General features: G+C 45.0%; 1 protein-coding gene across 2 annotated transcripts in view; it reads left to right on the top strand.

Moving 5' to 3' along the window:
- The window catches only part of RMDN1 (regulator of microtubule dynamics 1), a 104,275-nt gene extending 92,319 nt beyond the window's left edge, over positions 1–11,956 (top strand). For both annotated transcript variants that reach the window (XM_030216232.1, XM_030216225.1), the window contains one exon: positions 11,352–11,956. In XM_030216232.1, the coding sequence (XP_030072092.1) occupies positions 11,352–11,371 (20 nt within the window). In that variant the 3' untranslated portion in view covers positions 11,372–11,956. The remainder of the gene's footprint in view (positions 1–11,351) is intronic.
- Positions 11,957–21,298: the final 9,342 nt, after the last annotated feature.

Here is a 21,298-nt window from a genome sequence, read left to right as displayed (position 1 = left end):
TCAAGGTCCACAGACAAAATGGGCCAAGGTACTTAAAGAATAAGCCCTTTATACACCTTTGAGACCTCTGAGGTCCTTTCAAGGAGTAACACTATCTGTACCTTCATAAAAAGAAAATGTGATACCAGCCAGCGAGCCTTCTCAGGAGTAGCCCCCACACTCTGGAATTTACTCCCAGAGGAGTTACATCTAACTACCTGTACTTCTGGAAGCAGGTGAAAGCCTGGCTGTTCCCCAAGCCTTTAATATATATGGTGACTGACTGTACACTCATTCTGGCCTAGCTAGCTACACACACTGCAGCTTAGACCAGTTCCTAATATCTTTAACTGTACAAAGAACTTGCCTTGAGTTTAGCTACCCATCTATTTATCCCAGCTGACTCTGTACCACCCATCTTGTCCCCATCTATATACAGTGGTGGAAATAAGTATTTGATCCCTTGCTGATTTTGTAAGTTTGCCCACTGACAAAGACATGAGCAGCCCATAATTGAAGGGTAGGTTATTGGTAACAGTGAGAGATAGCACATCACAAATTAAATCCGGAAAATCACATTGTGGAAAGTATATGAATTTATTTGCATTCTGCAGAGGGAAATAAGTATTTAATCCCTCTGGCAAACAAGACCTAATACTTGGTGGCAAAACCCTTGTTGGCAAGCACAGCGGTCAGACGTCTTCTGTAGTTGATGATGAGGTTTGCACACATGTCAGGAGGAATTTTGGTCCACTCCTCTTTGCAGATCATCTCTAAATCATTAAGAGTTCTGGGCTGTCGCTTGGCAACTCGCAGCTTCAGCTCCCTCCATAAGTTTTCAATGGGATTAAGGTCTGGTGACTGGCTAGGCCACTCCATGACCCTAATGTGCTTCTTCCTGAGCCACTCCTTTGTTGCCTTGGCTGTATGTTTTGGGTCATTGTCGTGCTGGAAGACCCAGCCACGACCCATTTTTAAGGCCCTGGCGGAGGGAAGGAGGTTGTCACTCAGAATTGTACGGTACATGGCCCCATCCATTCTCCCATTGATGCGGTGAAGTAGTCCTGTGCCCTTAGCAGAGAAACACCCCCAAAACATAACATTTCCACCTCCATGCTTGACAGTGGGGACGGTGTTCTTTGGGTCATAGGCAGCATTTCTCTTCCTCCAAACAGGGCGAGTTGAGTTCATGCCAAAGAGCTCAATTTTTGTCTCATCTGACCACAGCACCTTCTCCCAATCACTCTCGGCATCATCCAGGTGTTCACTGGCAAACTTCAGACGGGCCGTCACATGTGCCTTCCGGAGCAGGGGGACCTTGCGGGCACTGCAGGATTGCAATCCGTTATGTCGTAATGTGTTACCAATGGTTTTCGTGGTGACAGTGGTCCCAGCTGCCTTGAGATCATAGACAAGTTCCCCCCTTGTAGTTGTAGGCTGATTTCTAACCTTCCTCATGATCAAGGATACCCCACGAGGTGAGATTTTGCGTGGAGCCCCAGATCTTTGTCGATTGACAGTCATTTTGTACTTCTTCCATTTTCTTACTATGGCACCAACAGTTGTCTCCTTCTCGCCCAGCGTCTTACTGATGGTTTTGTAGCCCATTCCAGCCTTGTGCAGGTGTATGATCTTGTCCCTGACATCCTTAGACAGCTCCTTGCTCTTGGCCATTTTGTAGAGGTTAGAGTCTGACTGATTCACTGAGTCTGTGGACAGGTGTCTTTCATACAGGTGACCATTGCCGACAGCTGTCTGTCATGCAGGTAACGAGTTGATTTGGAGCATCTACCTGGTCTGTAGGGGCCAGATCTCTTACTGGTTGGTGGGGGATCAAATACTTATTTCCCTCTGCAGAATGCAAATAAATTCATATACTTTCCACAATGTGATTTTCCGGATTTAATTTGTGATGTGCTATCTCTCACTGTTACCAATAACCTACCCTTCAATTATGGGCTGCTCATGTCTTTGTCAGTGGGCAAACTTACAAAATCAGCAAGGGATCAAATACTTATTTCCACCACTGTATCTGCACTTGGCTCCTTGGCTACATGGTAAGCTGTATTGTAGATAAAGCCTTAGCATCATATCTGTTATTTGAATGTTCTAATGTGTGCTTATTAGATGTTTTATTGGTATTATGCTGACATTGTATTATATGTTTGGTATTTGAATGTGTATATTTTTGATACTGTTTCACGGTAGTCCTATTATTAGGTTTCAGTTTGCTGTTTTCAAGTTTACCTCATTTATTCTATGCTTGTATTTGGTCATTTTACTATTGTTATGCTGTTAACAAAATTTTAAGTTTTATGTTAAACTGTATCTGTTGTACATCGCCTTGAGGACTCTCTTCATAAAGACAGTTAATGAATCCAAATAAATAAATCTCTCTGCTATGGCCTTGTCTTTCCTGAGTGCCTCTTTTTCCTCTTGGTCAACTAGCGGTCCAGCTGATACTTTTACTGGCTTCTTGCTTCTAATATACCTAAAAATGTTTTTACTATGTTTTTACCTCTAGCGCAATTTTCTTTTCAAAGTCTCTCTTTGCCTTCCTTATCAGTGCTTTGCATTTGACTTACCATTCCTTATGCTGTTTCTTATTATTTTCAATCGGATCCTTCTATTGATCACGCCAGCATCATTTGACTTCCTTCCTCTTTTAATACATGGAATATATCTGGTCTTGGCTTCTAGGATGTATTTTTGAATAGCATCCATACCTGATGTAAATTTTTGACCTTCGCAGCTGCTCCTCTAAGGGTTGGTTTTTTTTTTTTTTTTTTTACCATTCTCCTAATTTTTCGTAAGCTCCTTTTTCAAAGTTAAATGTTAATGTATTGGATTTCCTATGTGTACTGTTAATATATGTTGTAGCCAGAGCCCCCGTCACTGGAATAGTGGTGGGCTCTGTCATGAAGCCTAGGCCCTGAGAGGCACTGGCTAGGCCAGTAAAACTGAGATAAGACTTAACACTGGGCACCTGCTGAAGCAGTGTCTAGTTGGCAAGTCAAATCAGGATCTGGCCTAACAAGCAAATGCAGTTTTAAAGCTTAAATGAAGAATTAGATAACCTGAATTGACAAGTTAGGTTAGGCTAAGGTGGAATCCTTTTTTAAGATGGATGCCTATGAAGATAGGAAAAGAGAATAGCCTCGGAAGGATAGAAAAACAGCCGAGCTTAGGCAAACAACACAGTGACACAAACAGAGAAAAATTTCTGGATTGCATTTAACCCACGATCGACAGAATTACACAAAATGTGACCTGCCTGGATCTTACTTAACCCAAGATCTACAGGTAGGGATGGGGGAGACATAACTGGGATCAACTTCAACATACACCGAATAGCCTAAAAAGACAGGAGAAGCTTCGCTCAAGGGAGGACGGAGACTTAAGACAAGAAGGTATTGCAGAGGATTGGGAAATGTGTAAGGGGGGGACATTTGGGCTTCTGATCTAGTTTGTGGTTAGCTTGTGGTCAGCTACTGTAAGAAAACAAGATTTACATATAATTATACAGTTTTAATGAAGTGAATAATGAGGAAAAAGGGTAAATAGGAAAGGTGAATCTGGGAGGAGTTTGGATTCGATCCCCAACTCTCCAGAGATGTAAAGCTACGGACTGATGTCCTAAGGCCCCGTGATGAGCGTACCAGACTGATGTAAGAAATAAAAGTTTCTACATATCTGAACTTTCAGCTGTATCTTGGTATTACTCAAAGTTTCACTCTTTTTATTTCCTACAGTGATAGAATAATTTCTTTCATAAATCTACTCTTCACTAAATACCATTCACCAGACACATTATGGGGAAAAGAATTCACACACTGATATCCATAATGACAGGAGTCAGGTAATAGAGGTCCTATTGGTGGGATATATTCCAAGCCTTCTGAAAGACCCTCTTCACCCTCCTGGACCGGTGTCCGGCAAGGGTCAAGAGGGGGGGGGGCTCCCTAAGGGGGATCTTAACAGTACTTACTCCAGAGTTTATTTCAAATCTGATCATGTTATGATTACTGTTATCAAGTGGCCCCAGCACCATTATCTCCTGCACCAGATCATGCACTCCACTAAGGACTAGGTCTAAAATTGTTCCCCCTCTTGTTGGTTTCTGAACCAGCTGCTGCATAAAGCAGTCCTTGATTTCACCAAGGAATTTGACCTCCCTAACATTCCCTGATATTACATTTGCCCAGTCAGTATTGGAGTAATTGAAATCATTTTTGATAGTGCTGTAAGCTGGAAAGTTTTTTTTCTTGGAAATTTCAAGTTTTTTGTTATCTTGGATTGAATATAATACAATGCATTTTCCCCTGAAGCAGTCTGAAGTGGTGAAACAGGGAATCCCTGTCGGGATTTGTAAAGTTTAATTGGAATGCATTACTTCAAGACGGGTGAGAGACTTTGTTTTCCAAGATAAGCACATATTTGTTGGCAACGTTTTTTTTTCATTTTCTTTTCTAAACCTATTCTGTATCTTTAAAAGGATTTTTGTTATTTTGAAGAATACTGAAATAGTATTATAAGTGGATTTTTTTTATGACTGATGATTATGAAGAGCCTCCTATGTTTATGAAGGTTTTGCCTTACAAGTAGGTGTATCTCTTTTTCTTACTGAAGTCTTTTTTTCTCCATTCTATTTACAAGTACAGTGCAATCTGCTTAAGTGCAAGGGTCTGGGACCAAAGAAATACATGCAGTTAACCGGAGCATGCACTTAACCGTTGTGACCCAAAGAAGCTTGACATCTGATAAACATATGTACAGTACTGTTTATTATATGTACATATACAGTCTCCATTAACTGACGTTAGGCTTACTTGAAGTAATCAGTCATAGTCCTCTGTACACTATTGTGTCTGTGAGTTCCATAGACTATGTCTGCCAGACGGTAAAAACTGTCATAGCACTGACATCCAGTGGCCTCCAGATGGCCCGCACGGTGTTGAGACTCTCCAGCGCTCTTGCAAAAGTGACAGGAGGTTATTGAATTTCGTCAGCATGTGCCTCGCTGCTCATTTCATCATCTGTTTCATCATCAGCGTTGCCTAAGTGTAGGCACATAACTGGACATCAGTGTTTGTAGATCGTAATCAACAGCTATGTAGTGATGAAACTCCTCTTCAGTAACAATGGCTGGGATGTCAATAGCCTGTTCATCTGACGCGTTTGCAACAGCTGCATCTGTTTCGTCCCTCTCCACATCCTTAACAAAGCTTGCCTGCTTGTAGCAGTTCACAATGGTTGCCTGTGTAACATGATTCCAGGCTTCTTTCTGTATATGTAGGGAATTCAACATCACGTTTATCCTTGCCAGTCTGGTCATCCATACCGCTCATCAGGCGACATAGCACAAGAGCCCGATAATGTTGCTTGAAATTGGCTATTATGCCCTGATCCATAGGTTGGATCAGAGAGGTAGTGTTTGGTGGCAGGAAGACTACCTTGACGTTAGACAGCCTGACATCATCACTGTGTGCAGCACAATTATCACAAAGCAACAAAATCTGACTCTTTTGTGCCCGCATTCTAGTGTCTAACTTCTTTAGCCACTGCTTCCAAATCTCCCCAGTCATCCATGAATTTGCTTTAGCCTCGTATGACACAGGAAGTCACTTAACATTCTTGAAGCAACGGGGCTGTTTGCGCTTTCCAATGACGAGTGGTTCCAACTTCTCACTCCTATCCATATTGCAACAAAGGAGGATCGTCAGTCGGTCCTTCGACGTTTTACTTCCTGTAGTTTCGGCTTGTTTGAATGCAAGTGTTCCATCAGGAATTGCTCGCCAGTAGAGACTGTTTTCGTCAGCATTGAAAATGTCATGAGGTGCAAACTCGTTCAAGATGGTAGGAAGAACTGAAACAACCCAATTTTCAGCACCAAAGTCATCAGCGTCTTGTTTTTCACCATGCTGTTTCTTGAATTTTATGTTGTTCCTCTCCTTCCATCTTTCCAACCACCCAACTGTGGCTTTGAATTCAGTTAGTCCAAGACTTTCATCTAGCTTATTAGCTTTTTCCATAAGCAGTGGACCACTGACAGGAAACTGTCTACTCCTGAGTTGAGAAAAACCACCGAAGAAGAGCATCTTCTACATCCTCAGCTTTTCCCGCCGTTTATGTTTCCTGTGTGGATTTGTATTGTTTTGCCAGTCTTCCAGAAGCTGATCTTTCTGCTTCAAGATATGTGAAATTTGACTGGGATTGACACCATATTCTTTAGCAATAGATGCTTGACTTTGTTTGTTTTCTAATTTTTTAAGAAGTAAGAACTGTTTCTACTATTTGCAACAGCTACCCTGCCTCTCCTTACATCGAGAAGGTAAATCTTATCCCAGTTGTACATGCCATGATAACATCAAGACTGGATTACTGCAGTGCACTATACAATGGTCTGACTACAAAGGGCCTGAACCGGCTCCGGTTGATTCAGAATGCAGCAGCAAGACTCATAGAAGGTTGCAAGCAATGTGACCACATCACACCATTTTTGCAAAAACTTCATTGGCTACCAGTACAATACAGGGCTAAATTTAAAACTCTATGTCTGATTTTCAAGGCCCTGAAAGGAAATGGCCCTGAGTACCTGAAAAATAGGATGATCCTCCACACACCGCCAAGGACACTAAGGTCCTCCCAAGGACTTTCACTAACCACACCCTCCCGAAAAGACATTACACGATGTGATACCCTCAAGCGAGCCTTCTCCGGAGTAGCCCCCATACTGTGGAATGCAGTGCTTGAAAGGCTGCGCTTAACACAAGACTATCTCTACTTCAGGTGAAAGCTTGGCTCTTCAACCAGGCCTTTATTGGAAGAAGTAACTAACTCGTTAGTCAGTCTCTCTCTCTCTCTCTCACACACACACACACACACACACCCTCAGGCTGCATATACTGCAGCAGGACATGTTTATCCACTCCTACTCTAGCTGAGATAACATTTAACCATTTCTCTGACCTCATGTGCAACTTTCTTTAAATCAATCACCTTACTTTCTAACTCTTCCTACTTTCTTACCCTTCTATATGTTACATCTTTGCTCTACCCTTCGCTATCACCTATAATGTTCTATTACGTATTGTGTTGACATTATAAATAGTATACCATGCCATTCTTTGTACTGTTTTTGAATATTTTTACTGCTATAATTGTCTATTGCTCATGCTTGATCTATTCTTACTTTATACTGCCTTGAGTGAATTCCTTCAAAAAGGCGGTAAATAAATCCTAATAAATAAATAAATATTCGTTCAGCCAGTGTTAAAGTCATACAGTTGCGCGACGACGATGATGACTCCAGTGTACACTCTAACAACATTCTTTTGCTTATTCTGCATGTGGTAGTTAACCAACGAGATTTCAAATTTACCGCCCCTTTGTCACGCATCAATTGACTCCCATATTCCATGCGTGCGCTTATGCAGAGTCTTTCCTGCAGAGGAGCAGTCTTAAACCATGCATATAAGCGAATCTTGCACTTATCAGTGGTGCGCTAAACCGGTTTGTCCCCATAGAAATTGATGGTGCCAAAAACGGGACCGAAGTACGGCATGCAGTTAAACAGAGCATGCGCTTATCCGATGTGCACTTAAATGGAGTGCACTGTAGTTGGATTAGATGACATTCCTTTAGATACAGAATAGTATTGTAGAAGCTTATTTTGGATTTATGAAGTTGAATTCTACAGATTTCTTATATTAGTGGGTAATTGAAATCACCCATTATTGTTGTGTTACCCAGTTTGTTGGTTTCCCTAATTTCTGATTACATTTCTGCACCTATCTGTTCATTCTGACCAGGTGGACAGTAGTATATTCCTATCACTATCCTTTTCCCCTTTACACATGGAATTTCTATCCATAGGGATTCCAAGATGTGTTTTGTGTCCTGCAGAATTTTTAATCTATTTAAGGCCCCGTTAACGTATAATGCTACCTGTACACCAATTCGATCCACCCTATCACTGCAGTATAATTTGTACCATGGTATGACAGTGTCCCATTGGTTCTCTTCCTTCCTCCAGGTCTCAGAGATGCCCATTATATCTATCTTTTATCTAGTGCAATATATTCTAAAACTCTCTTCTTATTTCTTAGGCTTCTGGCATTTGCATACAGACATTTCAGTGTTTTGTGTTCCTACTTACAACTTGTTTGTTAGTTGACAGTGATAATTTGCAATCTTTAAAATCTGTCTGCTCTGTATTTAAAGACACCTGATCTACTATGGTCTCTGTTGCAACCTCACTATCAGAGAGGACTTTTCAGTTGGCAGAGCCCGGGGATCCCCACCAGCCAAGGTATTCATTTTTACTGCTTCGGAGGGTGGTGGGGCAGAGAAGAAATGCATGGGTCATGTCTACCCAGTCCACCCCTAGATCCACCCAAAAATATCTTCCATATTTTGGTGATATCTTTTAAAGACACGTTGTTCCAAACCATGTGATTTGGAGTGACTGTTGGCCTTCCCCCAGTTTCTAGTTTAAATGTTGATACCGGCAGCCTGGTTACACACCCTGATTAAAATGAAGCCCATTTTTCTGGAATAGGCTCCCCCTTCCCAAGAATGTTGCCTGATTCCTAACAAATCTAAAACCCTCCTTCCTGCATGATCGCCTCATCCACACATTGAGACTTCAAAGCTTTGCTTATCTCTTGGGTCCAGCGCGTGGAACAGGGAGCACTTCTGAAAATGCTACTTTGGAGATTCTGGATTTCAGCTTTCTACATATGATCCTAAATTTGTAAGCTAAAGTCCCTTAAGATTGCTAGTTATATGCTAGGCTATGCTAATATTTAGTTTGTTATTATTATTATTATTTAATGTTGTTAGCAGGTTCCCCTCTGTGGATCTATGTAGACTGTATTTCTAAGAGCTACTGGCTGATAGAGATGCCCTAATTAAATTTGGAACCTCCTATTTGGTTCAAGGGCCTATAAAACAGAGATAAGGCCAGAGGTGGGTGGGTGAGAGGGAATTAAAGTCTAAACTGAGGCTTCCTGTGCCTATTAGCTGTGCTGTATACTGATACATTGCTAACTTTGAAATAGCCCCCTTAAATGCTAGCCTATGGAACTGTAACAGAGACTTTATATGCTTATAAAAGCTATTACTTAAACCCTTTTGCTAAATCTCATCCCTATGGCAATCACCAACATGTTTCCAGGTGCTGACACCAGCACTTCCCCGACTCACACATGCTCAGTTCAATTGGCACCCCTGTGCATGTGGGCATGAGGGGGAGGGGATGCTGGTTGAACTGAGCAAGTGGGGGTGCGAGTGGGCAGTGCTTGGGGGAGGGGGACTCCAGAGAGGACTGCAGAGCCCGGGGATCCCCGCCAGCCGAGGTATTCATTTTTACTGCTTTGGGGGGGGGGGGGCAGAATAGCGGGCAGAGAAGAAATGCATAGGTCATGTCTACCCAGTCCACCCCTAGATCCACCCAAAAATTGATTTCTGGCTACACTACTGTTTTGGATGCCCTTCTTTGAACCTTTTCTAATTCTAGTATATCTTTTATGAGATATAGTGGAACGTTTTATTCTTTTTCTATTTATTTTGGAATCTTTCTAACAGTTTTATTTTCTAGAGTTTTATTTCTCTATGGTTCTTAAATGTAATCTGCAATGAACTAAATGGTATTTGCGGACTAAAAGCCCCTGTATAACATAACATATAACATAACAGATATGACGATCAGCTAGATATCATGTTAAAGGATGAGTAGGTGAGTTAATTGCAATTATGAGGGCTGTAGTGGAACATATGATTTATGGATTTTGGGTAGGCTGTAGAACCTTGGGGTCAAGTGATTGCCCTGTTTGAAACTTGCTTTTGCCCCTGCGCCGATTAAGGTGTTGATCCGCTTTGCTATATCCCTGCAGATCTTCTAGAGTGGGTTGTTTGGTAGCAACTAGCAAGTTTATACTGATTGGACAGAGACCAACGGCCTTTCCCACATTCAAGAGTTTAAATGTAATTGGACGGACACCAACCAATCTGGATCAAGAACCACTATATAAAAATCAAGCACTATATACAGACCAAGCACACAGCCCTGAAAAAAGCCACAGCAGAACATCCTTTTGGTTCCAATCTCCAGTCCCACCCCCAAGCTCTGTATTCTGAATATAATTCTGAATATAATTGTTGTTTACATTTGTAAGATTTCTTTATATACAATATTTTTTGTGTAAACTGTGTTACAATGTGGTAAAAGTTTTCCTTGTTCAGGCCCTTCAATCAGTTTAACAATCACATCAGAAGAGCTCCTTACTCGTGAGAATGCAACATACAGTTGCCCACGTGAGAGACTGAGAGTGAGTGTGTTTTACAGACAGTGTAAGAGAGAGATACACAGAGTGATTTTGTGTGTGTGTGATGTCTGTGTGTGTGTGTATGTATGTATGTATGTGTTTGAGTGACAAAGTGATTAAATGTTTGTCTTCCCTTCCGTTCTGTGCACTTGCCTCTGCTGATGTTCGTACCTCCCTGTATATGATTGTTTGTTAGAGATTCAATCCACTCCACTTCCCTCCTCCAAGTTCCGTTCTGTCTGATTGGTGAGGGCGGGGACAGTGAGAGCCAATGAAATGCTGAACTACAGACTTACAAACCCCACAGTGCTACAGAGTCAGCTTCAGAATGTTGGAGGTGCTTTTTATTATATAGGATAAGGAATGCCTATGTGGGGCTTGGCGTGGACCAATAGCTTGCTTTGCTTTGAGTTTATCAAGGTGGAGGCACCCCAGCCAGTCTGGTTTTCAGGATACCCACAATGAATATTCATGAGAGAGATTTGCATGCGGTGTAGGTAGGGCATGTAAATCTCTCTCATGAATGTTCATTGTGGGTATCCTGAAACCTTGACTGGGCCGAGTGCCTTTAGGACCAGGTTTGGGAATATTTTGAAGGCATTTTTTTCAACTCAAAAATAGAAGTTTGCAAGTGCTATTGCTGCAGTCCTTCCCCTCCTGAGGCCAACAGAAGATGGGAAAACTGCTGTAGAATGCAGTTTTTGGTTTGAAGCTTCAGATAGCAGTCACACTCCAAGGGCAAAAGTCAAATAAACCAGTCTCCTTCCTTGCCCTCCAGCCTCCCTAGTCAATGATTCCATGCAGAGATTCCAGACCATGGCCCCAGTGGCCCACCTCTCTGCTGCTGCCTGTGCACTCTTGAGTATTAGTACCCAAATGTTATGACTTTTTATGTGTATCATGAAAGTACATAGTCTTAGAAGTTTATATATTTTAGTACCAGGAATCTGTTTTGCATGTTTGTAGGTAGGCTACAGGACTGGCAGTGCTATTTTCTTTTACTGCTTCTAGATTACTTCATACTAATTATTATCTTAACTTTAGGTACAGAAGGAAGCTACTAAACTGCTCAGAGGTTTGTGAACAGCTGTTCTGGATAAAGCATCTGAAGCACCTAAAAGACTTGATCCAGCTTATGTTTATTCAAGGTTGATTAAAGGTGCTAAGAGCCATAAGTAATGAAACAGCAATGAAGAAATGTTTGCACTGACAGAAAGCAAAATTTGGCTCTGTATGTACATCTCTGACTTTACCGTTCTGGTCCAGTGTTGAGCCAACTACATTCCTCATTCTGCCATTTGGGAATGAAAATGGCTATCGATGAACGGCCAAAATCCATCAGATAATTGTCAGCAGCCATCTTGGAAACAAACCAGCCATCTTGGAAACAAACTTCCTAAGAGTAAAAGCACCTTTCTACATTTCCCCTTGTATCTGTTATGTATCTTTGGGTTTTTTAGTTATCACATAAACAAGGTACTGGCACGTCTAGAAAGCTATGAATCATAATGTTGCTAATATAAGGTGATAAAGGGGTTCCCTGAACTTATCATGACAGTACAATCTCAATTTTTGGTAGAAACGTGAAAAAGGATGGTAATAAGATATACTTATAAAGAGGTGGCACCAAAATGTGGGTTAATGTTAGTTCTCCGAGGACAAGCAGGCTGCTTGTTCTCACTGATGGGTGACGTCCACGGCAGCCCCTCCAATCGGAAACTTCACTAGCAAAGGCCTTTGCTAGCTCTCGCGCGCCCATGCGCACCGCGCATGCGCGGCCGTCTTCCCGCCCGAACCGGCTCGTGTTCGTCAGTCTTCTTTTGTCCGCGCTCGGGACGGTCGTGTTTTGCCGCCGTTTCATGCCCCTCAAGTTGACCCTCGCGCGTCTTCGCGATTTCGCTAAAAAAAAAAAAAAAAAAAAAGACCTTCGGTCTTTGTCCCTTCCCGTGTGTCCAGTTTTTTCCCCCAGCGTAAGTTTCTTTTCGCTTTCGGGATAGGCCTTTTTGGCCTCGGTACAGGTTTTCTCTCCCTTTTTTTTTGGTGCCTTCCGTCATCATCGCGAATTTTGATTTCGCCGGCGTGATTTTTCCGCCCATGTCACCCGGGTAATCTCGCTCACTGATAGGCACGCTTCGTTTCTTCAGTGTCTGGGGGCTGGGCACCGCCCGCAGGCCTGCAGTCTTTGTGCTCTTTTACAAAAGAGGACTCAGGTAGCGAGATTGGCCCAGTGGAACGTGTTGTTCTCGGGCTCTTCGTCGACAACAGCACAGGACGCATCGAGTGCATCGACGTCGACAGCATCGAAGTCTTTGGCATCGACTGCATCGAGGCTTCGACCCTCTGTATCATCGGTACCGAGACATCGGAAGGCTGCGTCGACGTTGGTGGTACCGGGACCTCCGCTGTTGCTGATGTCGTCGGACGGTAGTGCTTCGACTGGAGTGCAGGCGAGGGCTGTCCATTCCCCTGCTGGTGGCAGTGAGCCTTCGGGTGGGTCTCCTCCTGCCCTGAGGGCTCCTGCGGTACAGCCCCCCCTCCCCCCGAGACCGACCTTCTTTGGCCTCGGCCCTGAGGAAGAGACGGTTGGATTCTACGTCCTCCTCGTCGGTACCGGGGATCTCCAGTGACATGCTTCGTTTGAAGAAATCAAAGAAGCATCGACACCGGTCTTTTTCCCGCCTCGGTACCGAGAGCTCTGGGTTGCCAAGGGAGTCGGCACCCAGTAGGCATCGGCACCGGGAGGATCGCTCACCCTCTGTTCAGGAGGTGTCGATGCGCTCCACCTTGGACAGCCCGGAACCGCCTCCACGCCCGGAACAGACTCTGACCTCGACGCCTGCATCGACTTCCCAGTCTTTCTCCACAGCCGCTCTGCACGAGAGTCTCCGGGCCGTTCTTCCAGAGATTCTGGGAGAGCTGTTGCGCCCTTCTCCTCCGGTACCGGGGGTGCTTGCGCCTCCGGTACCGTCGAGCGAGGCAACGGCTGGCCCTTTGCCCGGGGTGAGGTCTCCGACATCAGTACTGGCTACGGCCGCCTCCCAGGAAGATTCCCCGACAACGTCGGTGGAGGGAGCTTCGCCGGTGCTGGCGAGGGAGTCTACCTCTCGGCGCTCCCACCGTGGCCGTGTTTCCACGGAGTCGAGTCGGGCATGGCTTCAGACACAGGTTCATGAGCTTGTGTCTGATACCGATGGTGAGGCCTCGAGGGAGGAGGACATCAGATATTTCTCTGACGAGGAGTCTGATGGCCTTCCTTCTGATCCCACTCCCTCCCCTGAAAGGCAGCTTTCTCCTCCCGAGAGTCTGTCTTTTGCGGCCTTTGTCCGGGAGATGTCTACGGCCATCCCCTTCCCGTTGGTCGTGGAGGATGAACCCAGGGCTGAGATGTTTGAGCTCTTGGACTATCCTTCTCCACCTAAGGAAGCGTCCACAGTACCCATGCATCAAGTCCTAAAAAAGACATTGCTGGGGAACTGGACCAAGCCTCTAACTAATCCCCACATTCCCAAAAAGATTGAGTCCCAGTACAGGATCCATGGGGACCCAGAGCTGATGCGCACTTAGTTGCCTCATGACTCTGGTGTGGTGGATCTGGCCCTAAAGAAGGCTAAGAGTTCTAGGGAGCATGCTTCGGCGCCCCTGGGCAAGGACTCTAGAACCTTAGACTCCTTTGGGAGGAAGGCCTACCATTCTTCTATGCTCGTGGCCAAGATTCAGCCCTACCAGCTCTACACGAGCATCCACATGCGGAATAATGTGCGACAGTTGGCAGGCTTGGTGGACAAGCTCCCTTCTCACCCCCTGTGTCAGGAAGCCGTCAGCATGTGGCTCTGGGCTCGCCGTTACAGCATGTGGCTCCAAGCCACATATCTGGCAGGCTTAAACAACAGTCTGGCCGACAGGTTGAACAGGATTATGCAACCTCACAAGTGGTCGCTCAACTCCAGAGTGGTGCGCCAGATCTTCCAAGTGTGGGGCACCCCCTTGGTAGATCTCTTCGCATCTTGAGCCAACCACAAGGTCCCTCAGTTCTGTTCCAGACTTCAGGCCCACGGTCGACTGGCATCGGATGCCTTCCTCCTGGACTGGGGGGAAGGTCTGCTGTATGCTTATCCTCCCATACCTCTGGTGGGGAAGACTTTGTTGAAACTCAAGCAAGTCCGGGGCACCATGATTCTGATTGCTCCCTTTTGGCCGCGTCAGATCTGGTTCCCTCTTCTTCTGGAGTTGTCCTCCGAAGAACCCTGGAGATTGGAGTGTTTTCCGACCCTCATCAAACAGGACGAAGGGGTGCTTCTGCATCCCAACCTCCAGTCTCTGGCTCTCACGGCCTGGATGTTGAGAGCGTAGACTTTGCCTCTTTGGGTCTGTCAGAGGGCGTCTCCCGTGTCTTGCTTGCTTCCAGGAAAGATTCCACTAAGAGGAGTTACTTCTTTTTATGGAGGAGGTTTGCCGTCTGGTGTGACAGCAAGGCTTTAGATCCTCACTCTTGTCCTACACTGACCCTGCTTGACTACCTTCTGCACTTGTCTGAGTCTGGTCTCAAGACCAACTCTGTAAGGGTTCACCTTAGCGCAATCAGTGCATACCATTACCGTGTAGAAGGTAAGCCGATCTCAGGACAGCCTTTAGTTGTTCGCTTCATGAGAGGTTTGCTTTTGTCAAAGCCCCCCGTCAAACCTCCTACAGTGTCATGGGATCTCATTGTCATTCTCACCCAGCTGATGAAACCTCCTTTTGAGCCACTGAACTCCTGCCATCTGAAGTACTTGACCTGGAAGGTCATTTTCTTGGTGGCAGTTACTTCAGCTCGTAGAGTCAGTGAACTTCAGGCCCCGGTAGCCCAGGCCCCTTACACCAAGTTTCATCATAATAGAGTAGTCCTCCGCACTCACCCTAAGTTCTTGCCGAAGGTAGTGTCGGAGTTCCATCTGAACCAGTCAATTGTCTTGCCAACATTTTTTCCCTGTCCTCATTCCTGCCCTGCTGAACGTCAGCTGCACACATTGGACTGCAAAAGAGCATTGGCCTTCTATCTGGAGCAGACACAGCCCAACAGACAGTCCGCCCAATTGTTTGTTTCTTTTGATCCCAACAGGAGGGGAGTGGCTGTGGGGAAATGCACCATATCCAATTGGCTAGCAGAGTGCATTTCCTTCACTTACGCCCAGGCTGGGCTGGCTCTTGAGGGTCATGTCACGGCTCACAATGTCAGAGCCATGGCTGCATCAGTGGCCCACTTGAAGTCAGCCACTATTGAAGAGATCTGCAAAGCTGCGACGTGGTCATCGGTCCACACATTCACATCTCATTACTGCCTGCAGCAGGATACCCAACGCGACAGTCGGTTCGGGCAGTCAGTGCTTCAGAATCTGTTTGGGGTTTAGAATCCAACTCCACCCCCCTAGGCCCATGTTTATTCTGTTTCAGGCTACACTCTCAGTTAGTTGGATAAGTTGTTAGGTTAATCTCAGTTACGTCCTCGCCGTTGCGAGGCCCAATTGACCACGTTTGTTGTTTTGAGTGAGCCTGGGGGCTAGGGATACCCCATCAGTGAGGACAAGCACAGTGAGAACAAGCAGCCTGCTTGTCCTCGGAGAAAGCGAATGCTACATACCTGTAGAAGGTATTCTCCGAGGACAGCAGGCTGATTGTTCTCACAAACCCGCCCGCCTCCCCTTTGGAGTTGTGTCTTCCCGTGGCTTTGTCTTGCTACATACGGGACTGACGAACACGAGCCGGGTCGGGTGGGAAGACGGCCGCGCATGCGCGCGCGAGAGCTAGCAAAGGCCTTTGCTAGTGAAGTTTCCGATTGGAGGGGCTGCCGTGGATGTCACCCATCAATGAGAACAATCAGCCTGCTGTCCTCTGAGAATACCTTCTACAAGTATGTAGCATTCGCTTTTTCTCAGATGATAAACACACACATTGACACACCTTTGTAGAATAATCTCTTTAAAAGTATTACGTATTGTTTTAGGGGGAAAGAATTAATTTACTTTTTTGTTTCCTTCTTGATCCTATGTGATTGTGGATTCAGAGGGAGCTTATGATTATTTCAAAATGTTTCTGTCCAAGATATTTTGTACTTGAAGTATATATATAATCTGGTAAAAATAATTTTAAAAATGATTAATTGCATTAAATTTACTTTTAATTGAATTACCATTTCATAGGATATGTTTTTTTTTCTTTCAGTGTTCATTTTGTTTCTACGAGGTTTTTTTACAAATACATTTGGAGTAACTTGTTTTTCAATTTTAAACTTTTTTAAGTGAGGTAAGACTGTAGAGTGTATACATGCCAGATGCATTTCTTCTTGGCCTAAATGCACCTGGTTTATGTATTTCTAGCTACTTTTCTCTAAATAAAAGCAAGATAGTCCTCACTTATAGGGTGATCATATCAGATGAGCATCTGTGTGATGTCGCACAACATAGCATTGGGCAGGGTCCCCTTCAGACCTGTTTTTTTTTTTTTCCTGTGCAGCCCGACAGTCTTTCCTCACTTTTACTTCATCTCTTGGTATAATATCACACTGGCCAATTTTCAAAACGATTTAAACAGGCAGGAGAGGCTCCAGCCCTCTTAAGTTCCTGGGGCCACCCAACAGCAGATATTTAGTGGCACTTAACTGGGCCACCCATAAAAAAGTGGGCCAGTTGGGTGGCATTGGGGAGGAGCCAGCAGATATGCAGGTACTGGCAATATTCAGTGCTGGGACCCACATCACTAACCCGGCCAAGTTAGGACAGCCCTACCTTTTTTATGCCCTTCGAGCCCCCTCTGAACCCCAAAAGAACCCACCTCCAATTTCTGCTCCCCCCAGCCCACAACTTAAGGAATCCCCCACATCCATTGTCCATGGAGTGACCCCCTAACCTCCTCAGTTGCAGTAGCCCCCCCCCCCTCCAGGCCTAACCTGATATTCATGATGGTCTAGTGAGGTAGGAGCAAAGCTCACTCACTCCTGTCTCTTGCGGTTTCCAAAGTGGACTATCTGTTCTAGGGGAAGGGGAGGTTTCATACTCTTACGGGCTAGGGGGGCTATATTGGGAGGCAGGAGGGGGATTGGGGAGGCCACAAAACAAAATGTTAGGTGGGTCCCAGCCGATATTCAGTTGGGACCCACATACCTCTATTATGTGGGCCATGGCTGAATATAAGCTTGGACCGTTTAAGTTTTAGTGGCCAGACCCACTGAAATTAGCACTGGATGTTCAGTTCCCATACATGGCCTGTCACTGAATATCCAAGGCTAATTTAGCTGGCCACAGTCAGCCTGTAAAAAATGCTGACTGCTGCCAGCTGCATATCTACACCACGGTGTTTTTATGAGGCCTCCTCCTGTTTTGGCTCTTTCTTCTTTTTCCCCTAGGGTTTTTCATACATTGACCAACCTGTTTTTTTGGTTGGTTTGGGTTTTTGTGTTTGTATGTGTGTGTGTTTTTTTTAGTCAGGAACTTGCCACTAGTATCAGTGTCAAGTAAGCACAGGTTGTTGTATTCCCCCATTATAGCAAAATCAAATGATGATAGTTATTTTCAGTCAGTATCTCAGAAAGAGAAGACCACCAATACCTTTGAAAGTGCCCCTCCTTTCTTTCAGGCCAGTGACTGAACCTGTTCCTTATACAAATGCTAGAAGCCTAAAAAGTAAGATAGAAGAGTTAGAGTATATAAAACTAAGTAAAAGAGGTAGATATAATAGGTATCTCAGAGACCTGGTGGAAGGAGGACGATCAGTGGATCAAATTGGAGGGGGGTTGCACTTTATGTTAAAGAGAGAATTGAGTCTAACAAAATAAAAATTCTATATGAAACAGCAACATGGAATCATTATGGATAGAAATTCCATGTGTGACAGAAAAGAATATAAGTGTAGGGCTATACTACCATCCACCAGGAAAATGGTTTAAAAAACGCTGAAATGCTCAGCTGCAAAGGTTAGGACTTTAAATTAGGCATGGATGTTTAAAAACACCATTTTGGAAGGCCAGACCAGATGTATTCCATGTATTAATAAAAGTGGCAAGAAGAGCAAATGATAGCCAGCATGGCTAAAGGGAGAAGTGAAAGAGGCTAGTAGAGCCAAAAGAACATCTTTCAGAATATGGAAAAAAGATACAAATGAAGACAAAAAGATGAAAGTTAAGCACTAGCAAGTTAGATGCAAAGAATTGATAAAGAAGGCCAAAAAAGAATACGAAGAGAAACTTGACTCCAACAAGTATATGGCAGAAACCCAGTTAGTAGCACCATTCCATACTACCAATCCCAGGGCAAGCAGTGGGTTCCCCCATGTCCATCTCAATAACAGACTATAGACATTTCCTCCAGGAACTTGTCCAAACCTTTTTTAAACCCAGATATGCTAACTGCCATTACCACATCCTCTGGCAATGAGTTCCAGAACTTAACTATTCTTTGAAAAAAATATTTCCTCCTATTTGTTTTAAAAGTATTTCCATGCAATTTCATTAACTTTTCAGGTATATCAGAAGCAGAAAGCCTGTGAGGGAATCCATGACTCCGTTAGATCATCAAGGAGCAAAAGGGGCACTCGGGCAAGACAGAGCCATAGCAGAGAGGCTGAATAAATTATTTGCCTCGGTCTTTACTGAAGAATATATAAGAAATCTACCTCTGGTTTTCAAGGGTGACGATGCAGAGGAACTGAAAGAAATCTCGGTGAACCTGGAAGATATACTCAGATATGAAATTGCAGATCTGCTGATAGTAATCTATAACCTGTCATTAAAATCGTCCATATTACCTGAAGATTGGAGGGTGGCCAATATAACACCAATTTTTAAAAAGAGATCCAGGGATGAACCAGGAAATTGCAGACTGGTAAGCCTGATGTCATGGCCGGGCAAAATAGCAGAAACTATTATAAGAATACAAATCATTGTACACAAACACGGTTTAATTGAACAGTGTCAACATGGATTCAGCCAAGGGAATTCTTGCCTCACCAATTTGATTTATTTCTTTGAATGCATGAATAAACATGGGTAAAGGTGAGCCGGTCAATGTAGTATACCTAGATTTTCAGAATGTGTTTGCCAAAGTCTCTCATGAGGGATTTCTGAGAAAATTAAAAAGTCATGGGATAGGACGCAATGTTCTGTTGTAGATTAGGAGTTGGTTGATGGATAGAAAACAGAGGGTAGGGTTAAATGGCCAGCTCTCTTAGTGGAGGAGGGTGAATAGTGGGGTGCCATAGGGATCTTTACTGAGACTGGTGCTATTTATCATATTTATTAATGATCTGAAAATGGAAACCAAGAGTGAGGTGATTATATTTGCAGATGAAAAAAACTGTTCAAAGTTGTTAAAACACATGCAGATTGTGAAAAATTTTATGAAAACCTTAGGAAGTTGGAAGACTGGGCATCCAACTAGCACATGAGATTTAATGTGGACAAGTGGAAAGTGATACACAATGGGAAAAATAATCCATATCATATTTAGTTGATGCTAGGTTCCACCCTAGGAGTCGACACCCAAGAAAAAGATCTAGGTGTCTGTCGCGTTCATGAGTCCTTGTGCCAGGCGGAGCACAGAGACGAGGACTCGCACCTGCGCTCTGCTAGGCAGCTGAACAACCCCGAGACTTCACCTGTGGTGACTGCCGTTCCCCGAGGGTTGAGCCCCCAGGTGCGGGCGGCCGACAGGACTTCCGGATGCAGGCAGGGTTCAGAGGTGGCCGCAAGCAGCAGGCAGAGAGTAATCCGAGTTCAGGCAGTAGTCAGAGACAGGCAGCAGGCAAAGAGTAATCCGGGTTCATGCAGTAGTCAGAGACAGGCAGCAGGCAGAGAGTAATCTGGGATACACGCAAGGTCAGTAATGAGGGGTCAACAGACAGAATATAGAAACAGCGCAAACAATCACCTACCGGAGTAGAAGCCGAAGCATGGAGCCCAGGAGGAGATCAGTTGATAAAGGGCTGGTGTCTGACGTCAGCTGGAAGGGTGCTGCCATAGCATAGAGAGCAGAAGGAGGGAAAGACTGGGAGGCCAATAGTAGCGGAGCGAGGGAGGACTAAAGAAAAAGAAGACACTGATAGGCCAGGGGAAGGGAAAAGAGGAGGGGCCAGGAAGTGGACTGCCGAGGTATCCAATCCTGTGCTGGACAGGAGGTGGGGCGAGGAATCCCAGCGTCCCGGAGGCGCAAACGCAGCAAGCCCGAGTCCCGGATGTGGATCTTGCCCCCAGAGAAAAAGAGAGAGAGCCGGGGCAATTCTCGGAGCGCCAGCCCCGCCAAGATGACTGGCGCTCCACTTCAGGCATGCCAGGGAGCGCCAAACCCGCCAATACGGCCGGTGTACCGCCCTGCGGGAGCGCTCCATCACCGAGGAGGTGAAGAGCATGACAGTACCCCTCCCCGGAAGACCCCACCCCTCTTCGTCCCGGTCCAGGTTTAGAGGGACAGCGAGCATGAAACTCCTGGACCAGTTCTGGTGCATGGACATTACTAGCTGGTTCCTAAGAATTGTCCTCCAGACCAAAGTGTTTCCATGATATCAAATAAAAGAGTTGGCCCCTCTGATGTTTGGCGTCCAAAATTTCTTCCACTTCAAACTCAGGATCGGGTTCAGTCTCTGGAGTGATGCTTTTCTTGGGTTTGGAATGCCACTTTGATGCCACGAATGGTTTTAGTAACGAGACATGGAAGGCATTATGAATTCGGAGAGTACTAGGCAGTTGGAGGCGTTCCCACTCGAGATTGAACAGGAAATGGGCCAATGAAGCGGGGAGCGAATTTAAGAGAGGGCAAACGGAGCCTCAGGTACTTGGTGCTGAGCCACACTCTCTGCCCTGGTTGAAAGATTAGAGCAGCTCGTCTTCTTAGGTCAGCAAAAGGCTTGTACTTCGCTGCAGCTTGGCGCAGTTGATGCTGGATCTTGCTCCACATTTCTTGGATATTCGCAAGGGTGTGCTGGAGGTGCGGAGAGGCTTGATTCATCGGAATTGGAGGAGGTAGACG

The sequence above is a fragment of the Microcaecilia unicolor genome, chromosome 1 (assembly GCF_901765095.1).
Source record: "Microcaecilia unicolor chromosome 1, aMicUni1.1, whole genome shotgun sequence".
Taxonomy (NCBI): domain Eukaryota; kingdom Metazoa; phylum Chordata; class Amphibia; order Gymnophiona; family Siphonopidae; genus Microcaecilia; species Microcaecilia unicolor.
This window is presented reverse-complemented; position numbering and strand designations above follow the sequence as displayed.